The sequence below is a fragment of the Chanodichthys erythropterus genome, chromosome 8 (genome assembly GCF_024489055.1).
Source record: "Chanodichthys erythropterus isolate Z2021 chromosome 8, ASM2448905v1, whole genome shotgun sequence".
Lineage (NCBI taxonomy): Eukaryota > Metazoa > Chordata > Actinopteri > Cypriniformes > Xenocyprididae > Chanodichthys > Chanodichthys erythropterus.
Genome location: NC_090228.1, coordinates 630,097 through 655,198, shown reverse-complemented (window position 1 = coordinate 655,198; position 25,102 = coordinate 630,097). Strand labels below are relative to the sequence as shown.

The 25,102-nt window shown below is 48.6% G+C and overlaps 1 protein-coding gene across 2 annotated transcripts in view; it reads left to right on the top strand.

Moving 5' to 3' along the window:
• The window catches only part of ptpn12 (protein tyrosine phosphatase non-receptor type 12), a 31,051-nt gene extending 7,626 nt beyond the window's left edge, over nt 1-23,425 (top strand). The window contains exons 2-18 of one of the 2 annotated variants that reach the window (XM_067391286.1): nt 5,733-5,841; nt 6,080-6,156; nt 6,419-6,514; nt 7,270-7,308; nt 7,386-7,457; nt 7,856-7,915; nt 8,003-8,145; nt 16,444-16,510; nt 16,598-16,675; nt 17,645-17,743; nt 18,354-18,439; nt 18,613-19,304; nt 19,932-20,003; nt 20,588-20,640; nt 20,717-20,759; nt 21,066-21,143; nt 21,217-23,425. In XM_067391286.1, the coding sequence (XP_067247387.1) occupies nt 5,733-5,841; nt 6,080-6,156; nt 6,419-6,514; nt 7,270-7,308; nt 7,386-7,457; nt 7,856-7,915; nt 8,003-8,145; nt 16,444-16,510; nt 16,598-16,675; nt 17,645-17,743; nt 18,354-18,439; nt 18,613-19,304; nt 19,932-20,003; nt 20,588-20,640; nt 20,717-20,759; nt 21,066-21,143; nt 21,217-21,278 (1,926 nt within the window). In that variant the 3' untranslated portion in view covers nt 21,279-23,425. The remainder of the gene's footprint in view (nt 1-5,732; nt 5,842-6,079; nt 6,157-6,418; nt 6,515-7,269; nt 7,309-7,385; nt 7,458-7,855; nt 7,916-8,002; nt 8,146-16,443; nt 16,511-16,597; nt 16,676-17,644; nt 17,744-18,353; nt 18,440-18,612; nt 19,305-19,931; nt 20,004-20,587; nt 20,641-20,716; nt 20,760-21,065; nt 21,144-21,216) is intronic. The other variant, XM_067391287.1, reaches the window with a different exon arrangement.
• Nucleotides 23,426-25,102: the final 1,677 nt, after the last annotated feature.

Below are 25,102 nucleotides of genomic sequence, written 5' to 3'. Positions count from 1 at the left end.
TGGTGGGTTATGGTGAGTGAGGGTGAGTTATGGTGGGTTATGGTGGGTTATGGTGAGTGAGGGTGAGTGAGGGTGGGTTATGTTGAGTTATGGTGAGTTATGGTGGGTTATGGTGGGTTATGGTGAGTGATGGTGAGGGTGGGTTATGGTGGGTTATGGTGAGTGAGGGTGAGTTATGGTGGGTTATGGTGGGTTATGGTGAGTGAGGGTGAGTGAGGGTGGGTTATGGTGAGTGAGGGTGAGTTATGGTGGGTTATGGTGGGTTATGGTGAGTGAGGGTGAGTGAGGGTGAGTGATGGTGGGTTATGTTGAGTTATGGTGAGGGTGGGTTATGGTGAGTTATGGTGAGTTATGGTGGGTTATGGTGAGTGAGGGTGAGTTATGGTGAGTTATGGTGAGTTATGGTGAGTTATGGTGAGTTATGGTGGGTTATGGTGAGTGATGGTGGGTTATGTTGAGTTATGGTGAGGGTGGGTTATGGTGGGTTATGGTGAGTGAGGGTGAGTTATGGTGAGTTATGGTGAGTTATGGTGAGTTATGGTGGGTTATGGTGAGTGAGGGTGAGTGAGGGTGAGTGAGGGTGAGTTATGGTGGGTTATGGTGAGTGAGGGTGAGTGAGGGTGAGTTATGGTGAGTTATGGTGAGTTATGGTGAGTTATGGTGAGTTATGGTGAGTTATGGTGGGTTATGGTGGGTTATGGTGAGTGAGGGTGAGTTATGGTGAGTGAGGGTGAGTTATGGTGAGTTATGGTGAGTGAGGGTGAGTTATGGTGGGTTATGGTGGGTTATGGTGAGGGTGAGTGAGGGTGAGTGATGGTGAGTGAGGGTGAGTGATGGTGAGTGAGGGTGAGTTATGGTGGGTTATGGTGAGTGAGGGTGAGTGATGGTGAGTGAGGGTGAGTGATGGTGAGTGAGGGTGAGTTATGGTGAGTGAGGGTGAGTTATGGTGAGTGAGGGTGAGTTATGGTGGGTTATGGTGGGTTATGGTGGGTTAGGGTGAGTTGAGGGTGAGTTGAGGGTGAGTTGAGGGTGAGTTGAGGGTGAGTTGAGGGTGAGTTGAGGGTGAGTTGAGGGTGAGTTGAGGGTGAGTTATGGTGAGTGAGGGTGGGTTATGTTGAGTTATGGTGAGTGAGGGTGAGTTATGGTGGGTTATGGTGGGTTAGGGTGGGGTGAGTTATGGTGAGTTATGGTGAGTGAGGGTGAGTGAGGGTGAGTGAGGGTGAGTGAAGGTGAGTGAGGGTGGGTTATGGTGAGTTATGGTGAGTGAGGGTGAGTGAGGGTGAGTGAGGGTGAGTGAGGGTGAGTTATGGTGAGTTATGGTGAGTTATGGTGAGTTATGGTGAGTTATGGTGAGTTATGGTGAGTGAGGGTGAGTGAGGGTGAGTTATGGTGAGTGAGGGTGAGTGAGGGTGAGTGAGGGTGGGTTATGTTGAGTTATGGTGAGTTATGGTGAGTGAGGGTGAGTTAGGGTGGATTAGGGTGAGTTATGGTGAGTTATGGTGAGTTAGGGTGGGTTATGGTGAGTTATGGTGAGTTATGGTGAGTGAGGGTGGGTGAGTTATGGTGAGTGAGGGTGGGTTAGGGTGGGTTATGGTGAGTTATGGTGAGTTATGGTGGGTTAGGGTGGGTTAGGGTGGGTTAGGGTGGGTTAGGGTGGGTTATGTTGAGTTATGTTGAGTTATGGTGAGTTATGGTGAGTTATGGTGAGTGAGGGTGGGTTATGGTGAGTTATGGTGAGTGAGGGTGTGTTAGGGTGGGTTAGGGTGGGTTAGGGCGGGTTAGGGCGGATTAGGGCGGGTTATGGTGAGTGAGGTTGGGTTAGGGTGGGTTATGGTGAGTGAGGGTGAGTTATGGTGGGTTATGGTGAGTTATGGTGAGGGTGAGTGAGGGTGGGTTAGGGTGAGTGAGGGTGAGTTATGGTGAGTGAGGGTGAGTGAGGGTGAGTTATGGTGAGTGAGGGTGAGTTATGGTGAGTGTGGGTTAGGGTGGGTTATGGTGAGTTATGGTGAGTGAGGGTGAGTGAGGGTGAGTGAGGGTGAGTGAGGGTGAGTTATGGTGAGTGAGGGTGAGTTATGGTGAGTTATGGTGAGTTATGGTGAGTTATGGTGAGTGAGGGTGAGTGAGGGTGAGTGAGGGTGAGTGAGGGTGAGTGAGGGTGAGTGAGGGTGAGTTACGGTGAGTTACGGTGAGTTACGGTGAGTTACGGTGAGTTATGGTGAGTGAGGGTGAGTTATGGTGAGTTAGGGTGGGTTATGATGAGTGAGGGTGAGTTAGGGTGAGTTAGGGTGGGTTAGGGTGGGTTAGGGTGAGTTAGGGTGGGTTAGGGTGGGTTATGGTGAGTTATGGTGAGAGGTTGAGTGAGGGTGAGTGAGGGTGAGTTATGGTGAGTGAGGGTGACTGAGGGTGAGTTATGGTGAGTGAGGGGGAGGGTGGGTGAGTGAGGGTGAGTGAGGGTGGGTTAGGGTGGGTTGAGGGTGAGTGAGGGTGAGTGAGGGTGAGTGAGGGTGAGTGAGGGTGAGTAAGGGTGGGTTAGGGTGGGTTGAGGGTGAGTGAGGGTGAGTTATGGTGAGTTATGGTGAGTTATGGTGAGTTATGGTGAGTTATGGTGAGTTATGGTGAGTGAGGGTGAGTGAGGGTGAGTGAGGGTGAGTGAGGGTGAGTTATGGTGAGTGAGGGTGAGTGAGGGTGAGTTATGGTGAGTGAGGGGGAGGGTGGGTGAGTGAGGGTGGGTTAGGGTGGGTTGAGGGTGAGTGAGGGTGAGTTATGGTGAGTAAGGGTGGGTTGAGGGTGGGTTGAGGGAGAGTAAGGGTGGGTTAGGGTGGGTTGAGGGTGAGTGAGGGTGAGTTATGGTGAGTTATGGTGAGTTAGGGTGAGTGAGGGTGAGTGAGGGTGAGTGAAGGTGAGTTATGGTGGGTTGAGGGTGAGTTATGGTGAGTTATGGTGAGTTATGGTGAGTTATGGTGAGTTATGGTGAGTTATGGTGAGTGCGGGTGAGTGCGGGTGAGTGCGGGTGAGTGCGGGTGAGTGAGGGTGAGTGAGGGTGAGTTATGGTGAGTTATGGTGAGTTAGGGTGAGTGAGGGTGAGTGAGGGTGAGTGAAGGTGAGTTATGGTGGGTTGAGGGTGAGTTATGGTGAGTTATGGTGAGTTATGGTGAGTTATGGTGAGTGCGGGTGAGTGCGGGTGAGTGCGGGTGAGTGCGGGTGAGTGCGGGTGAGTGCGGGTGAGTGAGGGTGAGTTATGGTGAGTTATGGTGAGTGAGGGTACCTGCAACCTGAATCGTAACAAAGCACTGTTCGCCAGAGGAGAACTGGCCCCCCGACTAAGCCTGGTTTCTCCCAAGGTTTTTTTCTCCATTTTAACTATTTGCCACTTGTTTGCCACCTGATGTCACCTGTTGGAGTTTTTGTTCCTTGCCGCTGTCGCCTTTGGCTTGCTTAGTTGGGGAAACTTGACATTTGATATTCATCAGTGCTTTGATCTGCCTGCATTGACACTATTCTTTAAGAGCTGCTGTGCAGCCAAAATATTGTACCAGTTATCAATGTAAAGCTGCTTTGACACAATCTGCATTGTAAAAAGCACTATATAAATAAAGGTGACTTGACTTGACTGAGTTAGAGTGAGTTAGTCCTCAGTTATTTGTTGCAGCTGTACGGGATGCGTTCAAGAATGTTTAGGGATGTTGAATCATGATGTGAAGGTGGACACAATCCACACGTGATTGTGTGTGTGTGTGTGTGTGTGTGTGTCACCAGCCAGGTTTGAGTCACTGCTGCTGTCAGAAGTTCATTATAACCCAGTTTAGAATAACTAGTTCAGGGGTAGGCAAGTTCGGTCCTAGAGAGCTGCTGTCCTGCTGAGTTTAGCTCCAACCTTAATCAAACACACCTGAACAAGCTAATCAAGCTCTTCAGGATTACTAAGGCTATAGGCAGCTGAAGGGTTGGAGCTAGTCTCATGTAATCACACTTCTGACTTTTTCTTGTGTTTGGTGTCTGTTTGTTGAGAGTTGGTTATCACACAGTAATAGATGGACTGATATAAACCAGAGTGGTTAGTGATCTGCATCATCACACTTGTTGTGGGTCCGTCTGTAGTGGTTACAGACATATTACATCAATGGAAGTCTGTGTGTGTGTGTGTGTGTGTGGTGTGACGTGCCAGTCTGCTATGTGGGTGTTTGCTCTGACGGGTGGGCCAGGAAATTGACCAATGAGAAGACAACGCAGCAGAACTGTGTCACGTCGGCCATTGTTCCTCCCCAACACTGGCAGGAAAGGAAGTATGATGGCCCACACACACACACACACACACACAGAGAGAGAGAGAGAGAGAGAGAGAGAGAGCTTCCTGTGTTTGATGAGCCACTTGGTGGAAGAGAAACACAGACATGATGTTTGAACATACGTGTTGCTAACATGAGCACAAGTGATTTATTGACAGAAAGGAATCTACTAGGTATGTGTGGATGTTGTGTGGTTGTTAAAGTTGGGACAGTAAATCGATTAATCTCGATTCGTGGATCGATTCTGAGATTTTCCGAATGCATCACGATTCTCTCGAATCTATTTTGAGCTTAGTTTTTAACAGCAGATGGCGCTCTAGGCAAGTTCTATGCTCACGAAGAAGAGCGCTCGTGTGTTCGGCTATGCACTTGCACCTCAGAATGTAGATTAATGTAAACAGTCCACTGCAAACATCCTTGTAATTCGCTTCAACCTTTTTGAACTTCATGAATGATTATTTTATAGAAGGTTCAAGTGGGGTGTGTGTGTGTGTGTGAGAGGAACTGGAAGCAAGCAGAGTACGGCTGTTTCTAAAGCGTGCAGTGACATCTCAGAATCGATCCATAATCATTTCTTCATTCGCGATTCAATGATTTATTGTCCCAGCCCTAGTGGAAGTTGTGTGGAAGTTGTGTGGAAGTTGTGTGGAAGTTGTGTGGAAGTTGTGTGGAAGTTGTGTGGAAGTTGTGTGGAAGTTGTCTGGAAGTTGTGTGGAAGTTGTGTGGAAGTTGTGTGGAAGTTGTCTGGAAGTTGTCTGGAAGTTGTCTGGAAGTTGTCTGGAAGTTGTCTGGAAGTTGTCTGGAAGTTGTCTGGAAGTTGTCTGGAAGTACATTAGCAGCCCTGATGTGCTCCAGACATTCACACAAACATGACCAACACACTTACTTTCACATTTACACTAGGGGTTAAACGGATCGTTGTAGACCCACGATCCGTACGGACCAGGACCCACAGGTTTGGCAGGCATGTGATTTCATGGATTAATTTAAGGTTTGACTGCCATAGACTGAAAGTTTATAATTTGCACGTGTTATGTCTTGCTAGTTTACACATTGAAATATTTTAAACCTTTCCAGCACTAGAATTTAATTCTGTAGGTCTACTCGCGCGCCGTTATCGTACAGCCGCACACACCCGAGGCGTGGTTCAGATAGCACGGAAACTCCGAAATGGATTCCTCTTTCACATCTACTTGCACTTGGATGGACATATACATGCATGCATACACACACACACACGCACTCACACACACACTGAGGTCAGAATTACCACACTAACTCCACCTTATATGTTGTGTTCGGACACGTTCCTCCTGCAGTGATGTCTGAATGGCTTTGTCTGTTAACTAATTTGTTGTTGATGTGTTTTGTTTTCTCTCTGCTGTGAATGTCTGTGGCTAAACACAATCTTTCTACAGTTAAAGCTGTTCTGTGTGTCTTTTACAGAGATTACGCCGATTATCAACCAAATACAGAACAGAGAAGATCTACCCCACTAATGTAGGAGAGCAGGAGGACAATGTGAAGAAAAACCGATACAAAGACATTCTGCCGTGTGAGTAAACGGACTCGTTCATGATCCAGCGCTAACCTAACGCTCACATGTGTCAGTTATGAATGAAGAGCCTGAGGCCGTCTGATATCACATGACTGTTTGTTGATGATGATGATGATGATGATGGTGTGAGGAAGGGTTGTGGTGTTGTCAAATGAATCTGATCTGGTGTGTGTGTGTGTGTGTGTGTGTGTGTGTGTATCTGCTGACACGATGATGTCTTTCTCTTGCACGTCAGTCGACCACAGCCGTGTGAAGGTGACGTTAAAAACATCCAACCAGGACACCGATTACATCAATGCAAACTTCATCAAGGTACTGAAGACTTCCTGTGCTGCTCTGTGGCCTTTCCTGTCTCCCTTCAGCATGTGTGTGAATGCAAACACTTATATCAGCGCAATCCAAGTTACACTCCACTCAGAAGCGTTTTTTCTTTCTTGAGTCTTGAACTGAAGTGTTTGTCCTAATGTAACACACATAAGCATCAACGAGAGTCTCAGTCTGATGAAGCTGTAGAGACTGTAGATTGCTGTGATCATGTGATTGGTCAGATCTGTGTGTGTGTGTGTGTGTGTAGGGAATAGACGGGCCGGAGGCTTACATCGCTACTCAGGGGCCGCTGCCCAACACCGTGCTGGATTTCTGGAGGATGATCTGGGAATACAAGGTTGCGGTGAGTGTGTGTGTGTGTGTGTGTGTGTGTGGCAGTCTGCATGTCTGGAGAAGACGATGTCATCTTTATCCATAGTCTATTTATTAATGTGGTTGTGACTATTTGCATTGTCTGTATTGTCAGGTGAAACATAATAGGCTCTTTGTGAATATTTGGATGCTGTGTTGTTTTAATCGGTATTTGTCATTCCAAATAAAATTATCAAATGTGCGTGTGTGAGAGAATGTGTGCGCGTGTTTTGTGAATTATGAGGACACTAATGTGTATAATGACATAGTATTACACTGGTATTACAACGTAAACATGAAAATGAGGACATTTCATGAGTCTTCATATTTAAAATAGCTTTAAAAACACGAAACAATTAGTTTTTATTAAAAATGTAAAAATGCAGACGGTTTCCTGTGATGGTTAGGGTTAGTGTAGGGGAGAGAATGTACAGTTTGTACAGTATAAAAACCATTACGCCTATGGAGAGTCCTCACTGAGCAAAACAAACCTGTGTGTGTGTGCGTGTCTGTGTGTGTGCGTGTCTGTGTGTGTGCGTGTCTGTGTGTGTGCGTGTCTGTGTGTGTGCGTGTCTGTGTGTGTGCGTGTCTGTGTGTGTGCGTGTCTGTGTGTGTGCGTGTCTGTGTGTGTGCGTGTCTGTGTGTGTGCGTGTCTGTGTGTGTGTGTGTGTGTCTGTGTGTGTGTGTGTGTGTCTGTGTGTGTGTGTGTGTGTTCTCATAAGTGACGTGTGACTTCCTGTTCTGCAGGTCATCGTGATGGCGTGTCGAGAGTTTGAGATGGGAAGGGTAAGAATGAATTCCGTGTTGATTCTCTGTTTCAGTCATGAACGCTTTGGTTCACAGACACTCTCTTTCCTCTGCAGAAGAAATGTGAGCGTTATTTCCCCATGTTTGGAGACGAGCCCGTGACATTCGGCCCCTTCAGGATCTTGTGTGTGAGTCCACATCACATTCCCAAATCTGATCTGAGAAATTTTCACATGTGGGAATAAACTGAACATGTATCTGATTTCCCCTCAATGTTCTTCACTGTGAGCAGCAGTCAGATGTGACTGTGATATTGTGATATATATATAATTTTTGTTAACAAATTTAGCTCCTGTTATCTGCTTTAAAGATTCTTTAGATTTTTATGTGTGAGTAATTTTGTGCTCTTGACATCAAACCGCATCACCAACAGGTTCATGTAGATCTGAGAATGTAATTCAGACGTAATCAGTGTCTGATATGGGCTTCATTTAAAATGTCACGTTAACAACCTTCCAAAAACTAAATCGCATTCAGCCGGAGACGAGCCGTCAGGAATCCGTAAAGTCAAATGTTTGTTTTGCAGGAGTCTGAGCAGCCAAGAACGGATTATTTCATCCGGACACTTACAGTGGAGTTTGATCACGTGAGTCTGTCTCAGTCCGTCTCAGTCTGTCTGTTATGACGGTTCAGTTTTTTTAACCGTCAGTCTGTGTTTCTCTCTGTCTGTCAGGAAACCCGTCGAGTGACGCAGTTCCATTACGTGAACTGGCCTGATCACGACGTCCCGTCGTCATTCGATTCCATATTGGACATGATCGCTCTGATGAGGGAATATCAGGAGCATGACGACGTTCCCATCTGCGTCCATTGCAGGTATTGGATCTGCTTGTGTCTGATGATCTTGTGTTTAGAAAGAGCGCCATCATGACCTCTTAAAGTCTGCGTGAACCGGAAGTTGCAAACGACTTTTCTCCAGTGTTGTGACGTATTTCCAAGTGAAACGGAATATTGAATAGAGGGCAGAGTTTTCCCTCAGCGCTCCTCCTCTCCATCACCAGCTCATAGCAGACTAACGGTCGGAGGGGAGAAGTTTAAGCGGTTTCAACCCAAGCCGTCAAACTGACACATCAGAGAAGGGGCACCGTTGCAGAGGGGAGGAGCATTTTCAGATTTAGATTAAATATTACGACACCAAACAATTTTTTTGCGTGGATTGACTTGCACGGATGAATTGTTCACCACAAAACGAGCAATTTGAGCTAACAAAATAAATGAGGTCAATTTTGATTTCATGTGTACTTTAAGGCTGATTTATACTTCTGCGTCGAGCGTATGCCGTAGCTATGGCGTAGGCTGTTTGTACCAGGCGTAGCCTACAACGTAGCCTGACGTGTACCTCTTCAAAAATGTAACAACGCATCAATTCTACACGGACCGCAAGCGCTGTGATTGGTCTGCTAGAACCCCTCCCTCAGGTCAAAAAAACTGGCGCGGCCAATAGGAGAAGAGCGAGCGTTCACAACTTCCATAGGAATGAAAAACACTGTTTCAGGGGACACATGCAGTCATACTGCAACAAAAGTCGTTACATATTTGCCGCTTCTCTGCCGTTTTTGTTTGTAAGCTTCTCTGACAACGTACATGACAAGCTGCTTCTTCTTCAGCTTTTGCCTTGATACTCAACATGATCGGTGTGTGTGATCGGTGTGTGTGATCGGTGTGTGTGATCGGTGTGTGTGATCGGTGTGTGTGATCGGTGTGTGTGATCGGTGTGTGTGATCGGTGTGCGTGATCGGTGTGCGTGATCGGTGTGCGTGATCGGTGTGTGTGTGATCGGTGTGTGTGTGATCGGTGTGTGTGATCGGTGTGTGTGATCGGTGTGTGTGATCGGTGTGTGATCGGTGTGTGTGATCGGTGTGTGATCGGTGTGTGATCGGTGTGTGTGATCGGTGTGTGTGATCGGGGTGTGTGATCGGGGTGTGTGATCGGTGTGTGTGATCGGTGTGTGTGATCGGTGTGTGTGTGATCGGGGTGTGTGATCGGTGTGTGTGTGATCGGTGTGTGTGATCGGTGTGTGTGATCGGTGTGTGTGATCGGTGTGTGTGATCGGTGTGTGTGATCGGTGTGTGTGATCGGTGTGTGTGATCGGTGTGTGTGATCGGTGTGTGTGATCGGTGTGTGTGATCGGTGTGTGATAGGTGTGTGTGATCGGTGTGTGTGATCGGTGTGTGTGATCGGTGTGTGTGATCGGTGTGTGTGATCGGTGTGTGATTGGTGTGTGTGATCGGTGTGTGTGATCGGTGTGTGTGATCGGTGTGTGTGATCGGTGTGTGTGATCGGTGTGTGTGATCGGTGTGTGTGATCGGTGTGTGTGATCGGTGTGTGATCGGTGTGTGTGATCGGTGTGTGTGATCGGTGTGTGTGATCGGTGTGTGTGATCGGTGTGTGATCGGTGTGTGTGATCGGTGTGTGTGATCGGTGTGTGTGATCGGTGTGTGTGTGATCGGTGTGTGTGTGATCGGTGTGTGTGTGATCGGTGTGTGTGTGATCGGTGTGTGCGTGATCGGTGTGTGTGTGATCGGTGTGTGTGATCGGTGTGTGTGATCGGTGTGTGTGTGATCGGTGTGTGTGATCGGGGTGTGCGTGATCGGGGTGTGCGTGATCGGGGTGTGCGTGATCGGGGTGCGTGATCGGGGTGCGTGATCGGTGTGCGTGATCGGTGTGCGTGATCGGTGTGCGTGATCGGTGTGTGTGTGATCGGTGTGTGTGATCGGTGTGTGTGATCGGTGTGTGTGATCGGTGTGCGTGATCGGTGTGCGTGATCGGGGTGTGTGATCGGGGTGTGTGTGATCGGGGTGCGTGTGATCGGTGTGTGTGATCGGTGTGCGTGATCGGGGTGTGCGAGATCGGTGTGTGTGATCGGTGTGTGTGATCGGTGTGTGATCGGTGTGTGTGATCGGTGTGTGTGATCGGTGTGTGTGATCGGTGTGTGTGATCGGTGTGTGTGATCGGTGTGTGTGATCGGTGTGCGTGATCGGGGTGTGCGTGATCGGGGTGTGCGTGATCGGTGTGTGTGTGATCGGTGTGTGTGATCGGTGTGTGTGTGATCGGTGTGCGTGATCGGGGTGTGCGTGATCGGGGTGTGCGTGATCGGTGTGTGTGTGATCGGTGTGCGTGATCGGGGTGTGTGTGATCGGTGTGTGTGATCGGTGTGTGTGATCGGTGTGTGTGATCGGTGTGTGTGATCGGTGTGTGTGATCGGTGTGTGCGTGATCGGTGTGTGTGATCGGTGTGTGCGTGATCGGTGTGTGTGATCGGTGTGTGTGATCGGTGTGCGTGATCGGGGTGTGTGATCGGTGTGCGTGATCGGGGTGTGTGATCGGGGTGTGTGTGATCGGTGTGTGTGTGATCGGTGTGTGTGATCGGTGTGTGTGATCGGTGTGTGTGATCGGTGTGTGTGATCGGTGTGCGTGATCGGTGTGTGTGTGATCGGTGTGTGTGATCGGTGTGTGTGATCGGTGTGTGTGATCGGTGTGTGTGATCGGTGTGTGTGATCGGTGTGTGTGATCGGTGTGTGTGATCGGTGTGTGATCGGTGTGTGTGATCGGTGTGTGTGATCGGTGTGTGTGATCGGTGTGTGTGATCGGTGTGTGTGATCGGTGTGTGATCGGTGTGTGTGATCGGTGTGCGTGATCGGTGTGCGTGATCGGTGTGCGTGATCGGTGTGTGTGTGATCGGTGTGCGTGATCGGGGTGCGTGTGATCGGTGTGTGTGATCGGTGTGTGTGATCGGTGTGTGTGATCGGTGTGTGTGATCGGTGTGTGTGATCGGTGTGTGTGATCGGTGTGTGTGATCGGTGTGTGTGATCGGTGTGTGTGATCGGTGTGTGTGATCGGTGTGCGTGATCGGGGTGTGTGATCGGGGTGTGTGTGATCGGGGTGCGTGATCGGTGTGTGTGATCGGTGTGTGTGTGTGTGATCGGTGTGTGTGATCGGTGTGTGTGATCGGTGTGTGTGATCGGTGTGCGTGATCGGTGTGCGTGATCGGTGTGTGTGATCGGTGTGTGTGATCGGTGTGTGTGATCGGTGTGTGTGATCGGTGTGTGTGATCGGTGTGCGTGATCGGTGTGCGTGATCGGTGTGCGTGATCGGTGTGTGTGATCGGTGTGTGTGATCGGTGTGTGTGATCGGTGTGTGTGATCGGTGTGTGATCGGTGTGCGTGATCGATGTGCGTGATCGGTGTGTGATCGTGTGTGTGATCGGTGTGAGTGATCGGTGTGTGTGATCGGTGTGTGATCGGTGTGTGTGATCGGTGTGCGTGATCGGTGTGCGTGATCGGTGTGTGTGTGATCGGTGTGTGTGATCGGTGTGTGTGATCGGTGTGTGTGATCGGTGTGCGTGATCGGTGTGTGTGATCGGTGTGTGTGATCGGTGTGTGTGATCGGTGTGTGTGATCGGTGTGTGTGATCGGTGTGTGTGATCGGTGTGTGTGATCGGTGTGTGTGATCGGTGTGCGTGATCGGTGTGCGTGATCGGTGTGCGTGATCGGTGTGTGTGATCGGTGTGCGTGATCGGGGTGCGAGTGAGCGGTGGGTGTGATCGGTGTGTGTGTTCGGTGTGTGCGTGATCGGTGTGTGTGATCGGTGTGCGTGATCGGTGTGCGTGATCGGTGTGTGTGTGATCGGTGTGCGTGATCGGTGTGTGTGATGATCGGTGTGTGTGATCGGTGTGTGTGATCGGGGTGTGTGTGATCGGTGTGTGTGATCGGTGTGTGTGATCGGTGTGTGTGATCGGGGTGCGTGTGATCGGTGTGTGTGATCGGTGTGTGTGATCGGTGTGTGTGTGATCGGTGTGCGTGATCGGGGTGTGCGTGATCGGGGTGTGTGTGATCGGTGTGTGTGATCGGTGTGTGTGATCGGTGTGTGTGATCGGTGTGTGTGATCGGTGTGTGTGATCGGGGTGTGTGATCGGTGTGTGTGATCGGTGTGTGTGATCGGTGTGTGTGATCGGTGTGTGTGATCGGTGTGTGATCGGTGTGTGTGATCGGTGTGTGTGATCGGTGTGTGTGATCGGGGTGTGTGATCGGTGTGCGTGATCGGGGTGCGTGATCGGGGTGTGATCGGTGTGTGTGATCGGTGTGCGTGATCGGTGTGCGTGATCGGTGTGCGTGATCGGTGTGTGTGTGATCGGTGTGCGTGATCGGTGTGCGTGATCGGTGTGCGTGATCGGTGTGTGTGATCGGTGTGCGTGATCGGGGTGTGCGTGATCGGGGTGTGTGTGATCGGTGTGTGTGTGATCGGTGTGTGTGATCGGTGTGTGTGATCGGTGTGCGTGATCGGGGTGTGCGTGATCGGGGTGTGCGTGATCGGGGTGTGTGTGATCGGTGTGTGTGATCGGTGTGTGTGATCGGTGTGTGTGATCGGTGTGTGTGATCGGTGTGTGTGATCGGTGTGTGTGATCGGTGTGTGATCGGTGTGAGTGATCGGTGTGAGTGATCGGTGAGCGAGATCGGTGTGCGTGATCGGTGTGCGTGATCGGTGTGTGTGATCGGTGTGTGTGATCGGTGTGTGTGATCGGTGTGTGTGATCGGTGTGCGTGATCGGTGTGCGTGATCGGTGTGTGTGTGATCGGTGTGTGTGATCGGTGTGCGTGATCGGTGTGCGTGATCGGTGTGTGTGATCGGTGTGTGTGATCGGTGTGTGTGATCGGGGTGCGTGATCGGTGTGCGTGATCGGGGTGTGTGTGATCGGTGTGCGTGATCGGTGTGTGTGATCGGTGTGTGTGATCGGTGTGTGTGATCGGTGTGTGTGATCGGTGTGTGTGATCGGTGTGTGTGATCGGTGTGTGTGATCGGTGTGCGTGATCGGTGTGCGTGATCGGTGTGTGTGTGATCGGTGTGTGTGATCGGTGTGCGTGATCGGTGTGCGTGATCGGTGTGCGTGATCGGTGTGTGTGTGATCGGTGTGCGTGATCGGGGTGCGTGATCGGTGTGCGTGATCGGGGTGTGCGTGATCGGGGTGTGCGATCGGGGTGTGATCGGTGTGTGTGATCGGGGTGTGATCGGTGTGTGTGATCGGTGTGTGTGATCGGTGTGCGTGATCGGGGTGTGATCGGTGTGTGCGTGATCGGTGTGTGATCGTGTGTGATCGGTGTGTGTGATCGGTGTGTGTGATCGGTGTGTGTGATCGGTGTGCGTGATCGGTGTGCGTGATCGGTGTGTGTGTGATCGGTGTGTGTGATCGGTGTGCGTGATCGGTGTGCGTGATCGGTGTGTGTGATCGGTGTGTGTGATCGGTGCGTGTGATCGGTGTGCGTGATCGGTGTGCGTGATCGGGGTGTGATCGGTGTGTGTGATCGGTGTGTGTGTGATCGGTGTGTGTGATCGGTGTGTGTGATCGGTGTGTGTGATCGGTGTGTGTGATCGGTGTGTGTGTGATCGGTGTGTGATCGGTGTGTGTGATCGGTGTGTGTGATCGGTGTGTGATCGGTGTGTGTGATCGGTGTGTGTGATCGGTGTGTGTGATCGGTGTGCGTGATCGGTGTGTGTGTGATCTGTGTGCGTGATCGGTGTGTGTGATCGGTGTGTGTGATCGGGGTGTGTGATCGGTGTGTGTGATCGGTGTGCGTGATCGGTGTGCGTGATCGGTGTGCGTGATCGGTGTGTGTGTGATCGGTGTGTGTGATCGGTGTGTGTGATCGGTGTGTGTGATCGGTGTGTGTGATCGGTGTGTGTGATCGGGGTGCGTGATCGGTGTGCGTGATCGGGGTGCGTGATCGGTGTGTGATCGGTGTGTGTGATCGGTGTGTGATCGGTGTGTGTGATCGGTGTGTGTGATCGGTGTGTGTGATCGGTGTGTGTGATCGGTGTGCGTGATCGGTGTGTGATCGGTGTGTGTGATCGGTGTGTGATCGGTGTGTGTGTGCGCTGGGTGTGTGATCGGTGTGTGTGATCGGGGTGTGATCGGTGTGTGTGATCGGTGTGTGTGATCGGTGTGTGTGATCGGTGTGTGTGATCGGTGTGTGTGTGATCGGTGTGTGTGTGATCGGGGTGTGTGATCGGGGTGTGATCGGTGTGTGTGATCGGGGTGTGATCGGTGTGTGTGATCGGTGTGTGATCGGTGTGTGTGATCGGTGTGTGTGATCGGTGTGTGATCGGTGTGTGATCGGTGTGTGATCGGTGTGTGTGATCGGTGTGTGTGTGATCGGTGTGTGTGATCGGTGTGTGTGTGATCGGTGTGTGTGATCGGGGTGTGCGTGATCGGGGTGTGTGTGATCGGTGTGTGTGATCGGTGTGTGTGATCGGTGTGTGTGTGATCTGTGTGTGTGATCGGTGTGTGTGTGATCGGTGTGTGTGATCGGTGTGTGTGGTCGGTGTGTGTGTGTGGGGTGTGTGTGATGGGTGTGTGTGTGATCGGTGTGTGTGTGATCGGTGTGTGTGTGATCGGTGTGTGTGTGATCGGTGTGTGTGTGATCGGGGTGTGTGTGATCGGTGTGTGTGTGATCGGTGTGTGTGATCGGTGTGTGTGTGATCGGTGTGTGTGATCGGGTTGTGATCGGTGTGTGTGATCGGGGTGTGATCGGTGTGTGTGTGATCGGTGTGTGTGATCGGGGTGTGTGATCGGTGTGTGATCGGTGTGTGTGATCGGTGTGTGTGTGATCGGTGTGTGTGTGATCGGTGTGTGTGATCGGTGTGTGTGATCGGTGTGTGTGTGATCGGTGTGTGTGTGATCGGTGTGTGTGTGATCGGTGTGTGTGTGATCGGTGTGTGTGTGATCGGTGTGTGTGTGATCGGTGTGTGTGTGATCGGTGTGTGTGTGATCGGTGTGTGTGTGATCGGTGTGTGTGTGATAGGGGTGTGTGTGATCGGGGTGTGTGTGATCGGTGTGTGTGATCGGTGTGTGTGTGATCGGTGTGTGTGTGATCGGGGTGTGTGTGATCGGGGTGTGTGTGATCGGGGTGTGCGTGATCGGGGTGTGCGTGATCGGGGTGTGCGTGATCGGGGTGTGCGTGATCGGGGTGTGTGTGATCGGTGTGTGTGTGATCGGTGTGTGTGTGATCGGTGTGTGTGTGATCGGTGTGTGTGTGATCGGTGTGTGTGATCGGTGTGTGTGTGTGATCGGTGTGTGTGATCGGTGTGTGATCGGTGTGTGTGTGATCGGTGTGTGTGTGATCGGTGTGTGTGTGATCGGTGTGTGTGATCGGTGTGTGTGTGATCGGTGTGTGTGATCGGTGTGTGTGATCGGTGTGTGTGATCGGTGTGTGTGATCGGTGTGTGTGATCGGTGTGTGTGTGATCGGTGTGTGTGATCGGTGTGTGTGATCGGTGTGTGTGATCGGTGTGTGTGATCGGTGTGTGTGATCGGTGTGTGATCGGTGGGTGTGTGATCGGGGTGGGTGTGTGATCGGGGTGTGTGTGATCGGTGTGTGTGATCGGTGTGTGATCGGTGTGTGTGATCGGTGTGTGATCGGTGTGTGTGATCGGGGTGCGTGATCGGTGTGCGTGATCGGTGTGCGTGATCGGTGTGCGTGATCGGTGTGTGTGATCGGTGTGTGTGATCGGTGTGTGTGATCGGTGTGTGTGATCGGTGTGTGTGTGTGTGTGATCGGTGGGTGTGTGATCGGTGTGTGTGTGATCGGTGTGTGTGTGATCGGTCTGTGTGTGTGATCGGTGTGTGTGTGTGATCGGTGTGTGTGTGTGATCGGTGTGTGTGTGTGTGTGATCGGTGTGTGTGTGTGTGATCGGTGTGTGTGTGTGTGATCGGTGTGTGTGTGTGATCGGTGTGTGTGTGTGTGTGATCGGTGTGTGTGTGTGATCGGTGTGTGTGTGTGTGATCGGTGTGTGTGTGATCGGTGTGTGTGTGATCGGTGTGTGTGTGATCGGTGTGTGTGTGTGTGTGTGATCGGTGTGTGTGTGTGTGTGTGTGATCGGTGTGTGTGTGTGTGTGTGATCGGTGTGTGTGTGTGTGTGTGATCGGTGTGTGTGTGTGATCGGTGTGTGTGTGTGATCGGTGTGTGTGTGATCGGTGTGTGTGTGATCGGTGTGTGTGTGTGATCGGTGTGTGTGTGTGATCGGTGTGTGTGTGATCGGTGTGTGTGTGATCGGTGTGTGTGTGATCGGTGTGTGTGATCGGTGTGTTCTGACTGCATGTATGTGTTGTTCATTTGTTGACAGTGCCGGCTGTGGGCGAACAGGAGCCATCTGTGCCATCGACTACACCTGGAACCTGCTGAAAGCTGGGGTAACACACACACACACACACACACACACACACACACACACTTGAGTCTTGCCATTGAATTGATGACATCACTGTGGTTTTTTGCAGAGAATTCCTGAAGATTTTAACGTTTTCCATCTGATTCAGGAGATGAGGACGCAGCGCCATTCTGCAGTTCAGACCAAAGTAAACGACACTAAACACACATCACACGCTACACACACGTCACACGCTACACACACGTCACACACACTGTACCACTGACAGGTTTAGCGTATTAAAGACTTTGAGTTCGAACATGAATTAAACAAAAAACTTTGCAGTTAGTAGTCCTGAACTTCAACGCCGGTTTCACACCGCAAGCATGAGCTGCTCGTGAGCAACGCATATTTTTTTCACGTACATGCTAACCAGTGGGTGCGTTCACACCGGGAGCAGGAGTGTCACATGAGCAGCAGTGAAGCGGGGGTTTCTATTCTTGCTGTGCTGATGACGCTCAATTAAAGTGAAAGCACACTTTTGATGGGCAAAATAAATATGATTTCACACAAAAAGTGCTCAAAATGCACAGAGTTTTAACAAGAATTGGAGTAAATCAGAAAAGAAAATGAAGAATAAACAATATTTATAGAAGATTTACCCATTTAAACTTGTTTTTAATTATCCATTTTGGGTGAAAGTATGGTGTATTTTAAAAAACTAAAGTAAACTAGCCAAAAAAATATGATGGCCTATATAAACATTCTTGTAGTTGTAGGTATCAAAATCAAACCCGAGTTTGCACTCTTTTTTTTTTTTTTTTTGCTGAGTTTGTCGTCTTGTAAACATGTGCACGCGGCAGATGATGTAGAACACAAAGCTTACCTCATTTATGTGCACCAGTGGGTGACACAAGGCTGTTATTTATTTATTTTTTACATTTATTTGCGAATGTTGTACAACTCCCCATGTTAACAAACTTTCAATCAAGTTTACAAATGACCAACTTATAAAAACTAGTTTATAGTTGTTTTTGTAAAGAAATGCTCACTTTATCTGGAGCTGCTGCCGTGACGCTGTACAAACGCTTCCAGTGTGAAACCGGCTTAAGTCATGAACCACAGCAGCACAGGACTAATGCTGACCTCTGACCTCCTGTTTCTTTCTGTGTGACAGGAGCAGTACGAGCTGGTTCATCGAGCCATTGCACAGCTCTTTGAGAAACAGCTGATGCTTCTGGAGAGTCCGACTAACTCTGAGCTTACAGACGGGATGGTGAGACACACACACACACACACACACACACACAATCTGCTCTAGAAAGACAGGAATGTTGGTTGAGAGAAATTAAACAATGAACAATAGAAACAATGAAGCTTTACTTCCTGTTTGAAAAGCCTGATGTACAGACACAATGGAGTGTGGCTGCAGACACACACACACACACACACAGAGTTAAGGACGCACTGTTCGCTGTTGTCCAGGGGAGAACTGCCCCCCCGACTGAGCCTGGTTTCTCCCAAGGTTTTTTTCTCCATTTTTGTCACCTGATGGCGTTTGGGTTCCTCTGGTTTGCTTAGTTTGGGACACTTAATTTTCAACAATATTACTGATCTGCCTGCATTGACACCACTGAACTGAGCTGGACGATGACATCACTGTTTTCTGCAGAGCTGCTGTGTAGATAAATTAACTAAATTAATTACTATTGATTTTGACAACGGAATGAATCAACACTGAACTTAAGCTGGACAATGGCACCGTTTTCTTCTAGATCTGCTGTACAGCCAAAACATCCAGTTATCACAGTGAAGCTGCTTTGACATAATCTGCATTGTAAAAAGCGCTATATGAATAAAGGTGACTTGACTCTCTCTCACCACAGGAAGAGGGCAGCCCAGAAAAACTCGGTCAGAATTCAGACGAGGAACGATGGGACACGCCGCCTCCCAAACCGCCCCGTATCCGCAGGTAAGACGCCTCCAGAATTGACCCTTGAACTCTTAGAGTGCAGTGATGAAGGAACAGCATCAGAAACTGAAGATCCTCATTTCACAGAATGTGTTTGTTTTTGTTGATTTTTGTTGATTTGATCACGTGACCGGCATGAATGTTCGGCGCTTATGTTTTCTGTCTTCTGTCAGTAATCAGGTGGAGGGCGACGTGAAGGAGGAGATTCTACAGCCGCCAGAGCCGCACCCCGTCCCGCCCATCCTCACGCCATCTCCGCCCTCGGCCTTCCCTACGGTCACAAATGTGCGGCAGGACAACGACCGATACCATCCCAAACCCATCCTGCACGTGCTGGAGTCGGATCAGAACCCCGACCTCAACGAGAACTACAACAACAAGCCTGCGCAGGACGTCCCGGCGCCGCCCGCCGAGGACCGGCGTCTGGAGCGCAAGCTGAGCATCGAGATCAAGAAGGTTCCCCTGCAGGAAGGGCCGCGCAGCTTCGAGGGGAACAGCGTCCTGCAGCGATCGCACGCCTTCAAGCGCTCCAACACCAGCAGCAGCTCCATGTCCGAGGAGTCCGACGACCCGCCGCGCCCCAACCACCTGCCGCTGAAGGCCGAGAAGGGTCACGCCGCCTGGTCCGTGTCCAGTCCCGACAGAGCAGCCTCTCCGCCGGAGCGATCGCCCAGTCCCGCCGCGCCGCCCAGGGCTGCACTGAGCTTCACCAACCCGCTGCATTCGGACTTCCCTGACGACAGTCGGTCTGGGATCTCCACGGCAACCAGCACGGTTACGGCAGCACAGCAGAGCGACCGCGTCCCGCGCAGAGTCACGCCGATGTCCATCGCTGGGCAGAGTCTCCCGACACACACCTCCTCCGGTATGTTCCTATGTTTCCTCACACATTCCGCTCATCCGTCTGCTTCCTTTCCTAGTTCTCACTTCCTTCCAGTCACGTGACTCTCATTTGATCAGGTTAGTGTTTTAGTCGCACAGACGTGACGATTGTAGAAGCTTCACTGTGGCTGCAGTGTGTCACTTTGAGTCTGAGTTCACAGACAGAATGAGACCGAGTTTGATGGTCTTTAGGAAGTGGACGTGTGTGTTTGTGTGTGCGCAGAGATGATCCTGGAGTCTTTAGGTCACCTGATCAAATGCAGCTTTTTTTCTGCCTCTGAACTATGCTGATGCTGCCTGTGTAGGGCACTCAATAGGGTTGTGGGGCTGAAGGCATGATGGTAGTGTGTATTTGGCTCACATGGGTTGTGTCGGGGTTGATGCTGCGGTCAGCTGGGTAAACGCTCGGCATGGTCTGAACGTGTGTGTGTGTGTGTGTGTGAGAGAGAGAGAGAGAGACCTCTCTGTGTGTGTGTGTGTGAGAGAGAGAGACCTCTCTGTGTGTGTGTGTGTGTGAGAGAGAGAGACCTCTCTGTGTGTGTGTGTGTGTGTGTGTGTGTGTGTGTGTGTGTGTGTGGTGTGGTTGGTAACGGTGCTCTTTTTGCCTCAGACTGTGACGGCAGTGGCGATTCACCTCCTCCTCTTCCTGAGAGAACCGCAGAGTCCTTCCTAATGGCCACAGGTGCGTCTCTCTCCAGCCACACGAGGGCAGCAGAGGCTCTGAGACAGACGCGTCACTTCCTGCTTCAGTAGTGAAAAGGGATCTTGTTCCACTGTGCAGTGTGACGCTGCTCACAGAATTCAGACAATGAAGATTTACTTTCAGTTCATTGCGCGTTAGTTTTGTCCAGTGGTGAACATCAGTGTAATGACACACACACACACACACACACACACACACACACAGTGAATCTCTGCCCTCCATTACGGCCCGCAGCGACTGACGTGATTGTTATAGAATATAAAAACAACAGCTGTATTTATGGAAAAATGTGCATGTTTCCCAGTGTTCCCAATTGTTTTAGTGTTTCTGTGTTTATGGTTGAATCTCAGCAGCTTGTGTCTGTTTGTTTGTGTGTGTGTGTTTGTTGATTTGTTGAGTTTAAGGCAAGTTAATCACTGATGGGTCATTAAAGGTTCACCAGCAGCTTCACACACACTCACTCATCTATTTCATTGTTAATGAGGAATAACGTGTCATCAGAGATCATCGTTACAATGCCGTCTGTCCGAACTTCCTTTAACTTTTCCGTGGTGTTTCTTCAGACCCCACAGATGTGAAGCTGCTGCCGGCCGAAGCTGCTTCAGAAGAGCGTCAGGTGAGACGCAGCATCCGTCTTTCTGCTGTAACCACCAGAGAATGAGAGCTTTAACCGTCTGCTCTTTCCTTCACAGGGATCCGGTAACACACAAACTCCTGCTAGTCCTCCAAAGACCGGTATGTCACACTACAGCTGCACAATATTACCATGATCAATATTATGTGTTTTCTCAGTTTTGGCCAATGAATCACACTCAAAATATGAGTGTATGGAGCCGGAAAGAGACCATGTGTAACCATAACTGTACAGAAAGAAAGAAAGAAAGAAAGAGAAAGAAAGAAAGAAAGAAAGAAAGAAAGAAAGAAAGAAAGAAAGAAAGAAAGCTCGTAGAGTCTCACCTTCGCCCGCCAGTCTCTCCGGCATGATGTGCGTTTGGCTGTGCGTTTGTGCGCGTGACGCCAGTTCTGATTTTCTCTTTCTAGATGCTGAGCAGAAGAACGGAAAGGGCCCAGATTCGCCCCCGAGCGTCCCGAAGGAGAAGAGGACTGAGGCTGAGATCGGTGAGTGATGAAGCAGATGAAGGCTTTTTGTGTGCGATTTGCCAGTTCTCTGAACCGTCTTTGTGCCCGTCAGGATTCGGCAGCCGCTGCTCTCATCCCAAAGGCCCCCGGGAGCCTCCGTCGGAGTGGACGTGACTCGCCTCCCACACGCTCAAACCCGTCACACGCTCCTCTTTCTTCTCTATAAGTGCCACCATAGATGGACGTCAAAGACTCTGCGCCCTCATCTCTGACTTACACAATCTGAAAGCTACCAAGATAATCTCCCATGATGCACCTGTGCAGCTATTGCTGCCGCTGCCATGGATTCACTGTGCTGGTGCTAAACCGTCTCGCTGGGACCAGAAACCTGCCTTATTCCTCCTGTCGACTGGACCAGGATCCATTTGTAACTCAGTGCATCTTCTGCAGTAGTTTTAGTCGCTGACTGTGAACGGCCGGAGAACTGCTGCCACATGAACGCTGTCTGCGCCGTCTCGAGCTCGTACAGGGCGAGCAGTAAACCATAATGATGCAAATGTACTATCACTGAATATATTAATGCGATGTAAGACGTCTGTGCATGAATCCCGTCTTGTGTACCTCAAACTGTAAGTTATTTGCCCTCTTGTTAGAACAAGTGTTTTCAGGGTTGTATTTTCTTTTCTCCCCGCCGTACTTTCCGTTCGTTCGGCTGGTGTGTGTCGGTCGCTTCACCAGACGCCGCAGGCTGGAGATTGTAATAATGCTTTTTGTAAATTGTATTCTAGAGGTTATTTTTGTATATGCCATTTTCTCACTTCACGAACAATACCCTGACAGCTTGCCTGTGCCTTTTTTTTACTCTCTGTGTGTGTGTGTGTGTGTGTGTGTGTGTGTTTGTGAGAGATGCAGAGAGAGAGAGAGAGAATGTGTGCAAGTTGCACAATGTTTAAACCTCTGGGATTTTACTCAACCTTCCAACACAGACCTGTCAATCAACATGTCAGTAAAAACATTAGGAGGAATCTGCCTTCTGCTGTTTTATTGTCAATACAAGCTTTGTGTGTGTGTGTGTGTGTGTGTGGGTGTGTGTGTTTGTAAATTAAATGCCTGGTTTATTTCTCATGTTGAGGTTTTACGGTTAATCGCTGATGTCGGATCAGTAATGATCATATTAGTGGGAGTTCAGACAGACTCCTCCTGCATTCACACACAGCTGTAACATGTGTTCGTAAACAAGTGTCTGAATTCGATCCAACGGGTTTCTGTGTTTCACTTGCTGCAGCAGTTTGTCCTTTCACAGTTTTTCCTGATGTGCTGATCATTCAAATACTAGAATATGTCGAGTCCTGTGATACAGACACTAGCTGCGTCCCACATGAGAGTTAGGGTTAGTCAGTCTCTGTCATAGTGCGTGAATGGACGGCGCTCCATCCAGGGTCAATCCTGGGTCACGTGACCTCGCTGGGATGCCAATCAGACGTCAGTGGATTTCCCTTAAAGTCACAGAAGAAGCGGCTCCTTCGACATGTCAGATGCCTTGAGTGCAGACGAGAGCAGCGCCAGTGGGAAAACTCTCAAACACTCCATCAGGATCTCAGTACTGCTGCTTTCACATGAAGTATGATTTAATCAACAATTCATCCAATATATCTACAATTAATCTCAGCTGAAATCTTTTATTTTAGACAGAACAAAATGTTATGGTTGTTCTGAGTGAATGAGTTTTAAGCTCCGATCAGTGAGTCATTTCCCATCATGCTTTTAGTTTAAAAAAATAGTTTGTTTAAAAGAAAAGCCACGGCAGCAACTGAGAGCATCGTCCACTTATTTTATAACAAACTATTTTGGTATCATTTGGAAGTTTTAGTGAAAAGGATTATGGACATTGAATTCAAAGATAATTTATTTCCACAGGATTGGTGGTTAGAGCTAATACATTACGTAATTAACAGGAAATAAAAATATTTGATTAATTCTTTGACAAATTTATTATGCATACTATATAGTATATAGTGTATATAGTTTTTTATTTATTATTTATAAAGTTGTAGATATTCCCTGATTATTATATTGTATAATTGCATTTTATAGTTTCTTTGTGTTGATAACAGGTGTGTTCATCTTCACTGATGCTGTACAGACCAGACGCCGTCTGAAGCGGGGCACGACGGTTAAGGATTTTCTGTGTGAATGTTACAGATTTTGTTCTGTGTGAATGTTACAGATTATTCTGTGTGAATGTAACTGATTTTGTTCGGTGTGAATGTTACAGACTTTGTTCTGTGTGAATGTAACAGATTTTGTTCGGTGTGAATGTTACAGACTTTGTTCTGTGTGAATGTAACAGATTTTGTTCGGTGTGAATGTTACAGATTTTGTTCGGTGTGAATGTTACAGACTTTGTTCGGTGTGAATGTTACAGACTTTGTTCGGTGTGAATGTTACAGACTTTGTTCTGTGTGAATGTTACAGACTTTGTTCTGTGTGAATGTAACAGATTTTGTTCTGTGTGAATGTTACAGACTTCGTTCGGTGTGAATGTAACAGATTTTGTTCTGTGTGACTTACAGACTTTGTTCTGTGTGAATGTTACAGATTTTCTGTATGAATGTAACTGATTTTGTTCTGTGTGAATGTAACTGATTTTGTTCTGTGTGAATGTAACTGATTTTGTTCTGTGTGAATGTAACTGATTTTGTTCTGTGTGAATGTAACTGATTTTGTTCTGTGTGAATGTAACTGATTTTGTTCTGTGTGACTTACAGATTTTGTTCGCCATGAATGTTACAGATTTTGTTCTGTGTGAATGTTACAGATTTTCTGTGTGAATGTAACTGATTTTGTTCTGTGTGACTTACAGATTTTGTTCGCCATGAATGTTACAGATTTTGTTCTGTGTGAATGTTACAGATTTTGTTTGGTGTGAATGTAACTGATTTTGTTCGGTGTGAATGTTACAGATTTTGTTCGGTGTGAATGTTACAGATTTTGTTCGGTGTGAATGTTACAGATTTTGTTTGGTGTGACTTACAGATTTTGTTTGGTGTGACTTACAGATTTTGTTCGGTGTGAATGTTACAGATTTTGTTCGGCGTGAATGTTACAGATTTTGTTCGGTGTGAATGTTACAGATTTTGTTTGGTGTGACTTACAGATTTTGTTCGGTGTGAATGTTACAGATTTTGTTTGGTGTGACTGTTACAGACTTTGTTCGGTGTGAATGTAACAGATTTTGTTCTGTGTGAATGTTACAGATTTTGTTCGGTGTGAATGTAACAGATTTTGTTCGGTGTGAATGTTACAGATTTTGTTCGGTGTGAATGTTACAGATTTTGTTCTGTGTGAATGTTACAGATTTTGTTCGGTGTGAATGTTACAGATTTTGCTCGGTGTGAATGTTACAGATTTTGTGCGGTGTGACTGTTACAAATTTTCTGTGTGAATGTTACAGATTTTGTTCTGTGTGAATGTTACAGATTTTGTTCGGTGTGACTGTTACAGATTTTATGTGTGAATGTTACAGATTTTATGTGTGAATGTAACTGATTTTGTTCTGTGTGAATGTAACTGATTTTGTTCTGTGTGAATGTAACTGATTTTCTGTGTGAATGTTACAGATTTTGTTCGGTGTGACTGTTACAGATTTTGTTCGGTGTGACTGTTACAGATTTTCTGTGTGAATGTAACTGATTTTGTTCTGTGTGAATGTAACTGATTTTCTGTGTGAATGTTACAGATTTTGTTCGGTGTGACTGTTACAGATTTTGTTCGGTGTGACTGTTACAGATTTTCTGTGTGAATGTAACTGATTTTGTTCTGTGTGAATGTAACTGATTTTGTTCTGTGTGAATGTAACTGATTTTCTGTGTGAATGTTACAGATTTTGTTCGGTGTGACTGTTACAGATTTTGTTCGGTGTGACTGTTACAGATTTTCTGTGTGAATGTAACTGATTTTGTTCTGTGTGAATGTAACTGATTTTGTTCTGTGTGAAT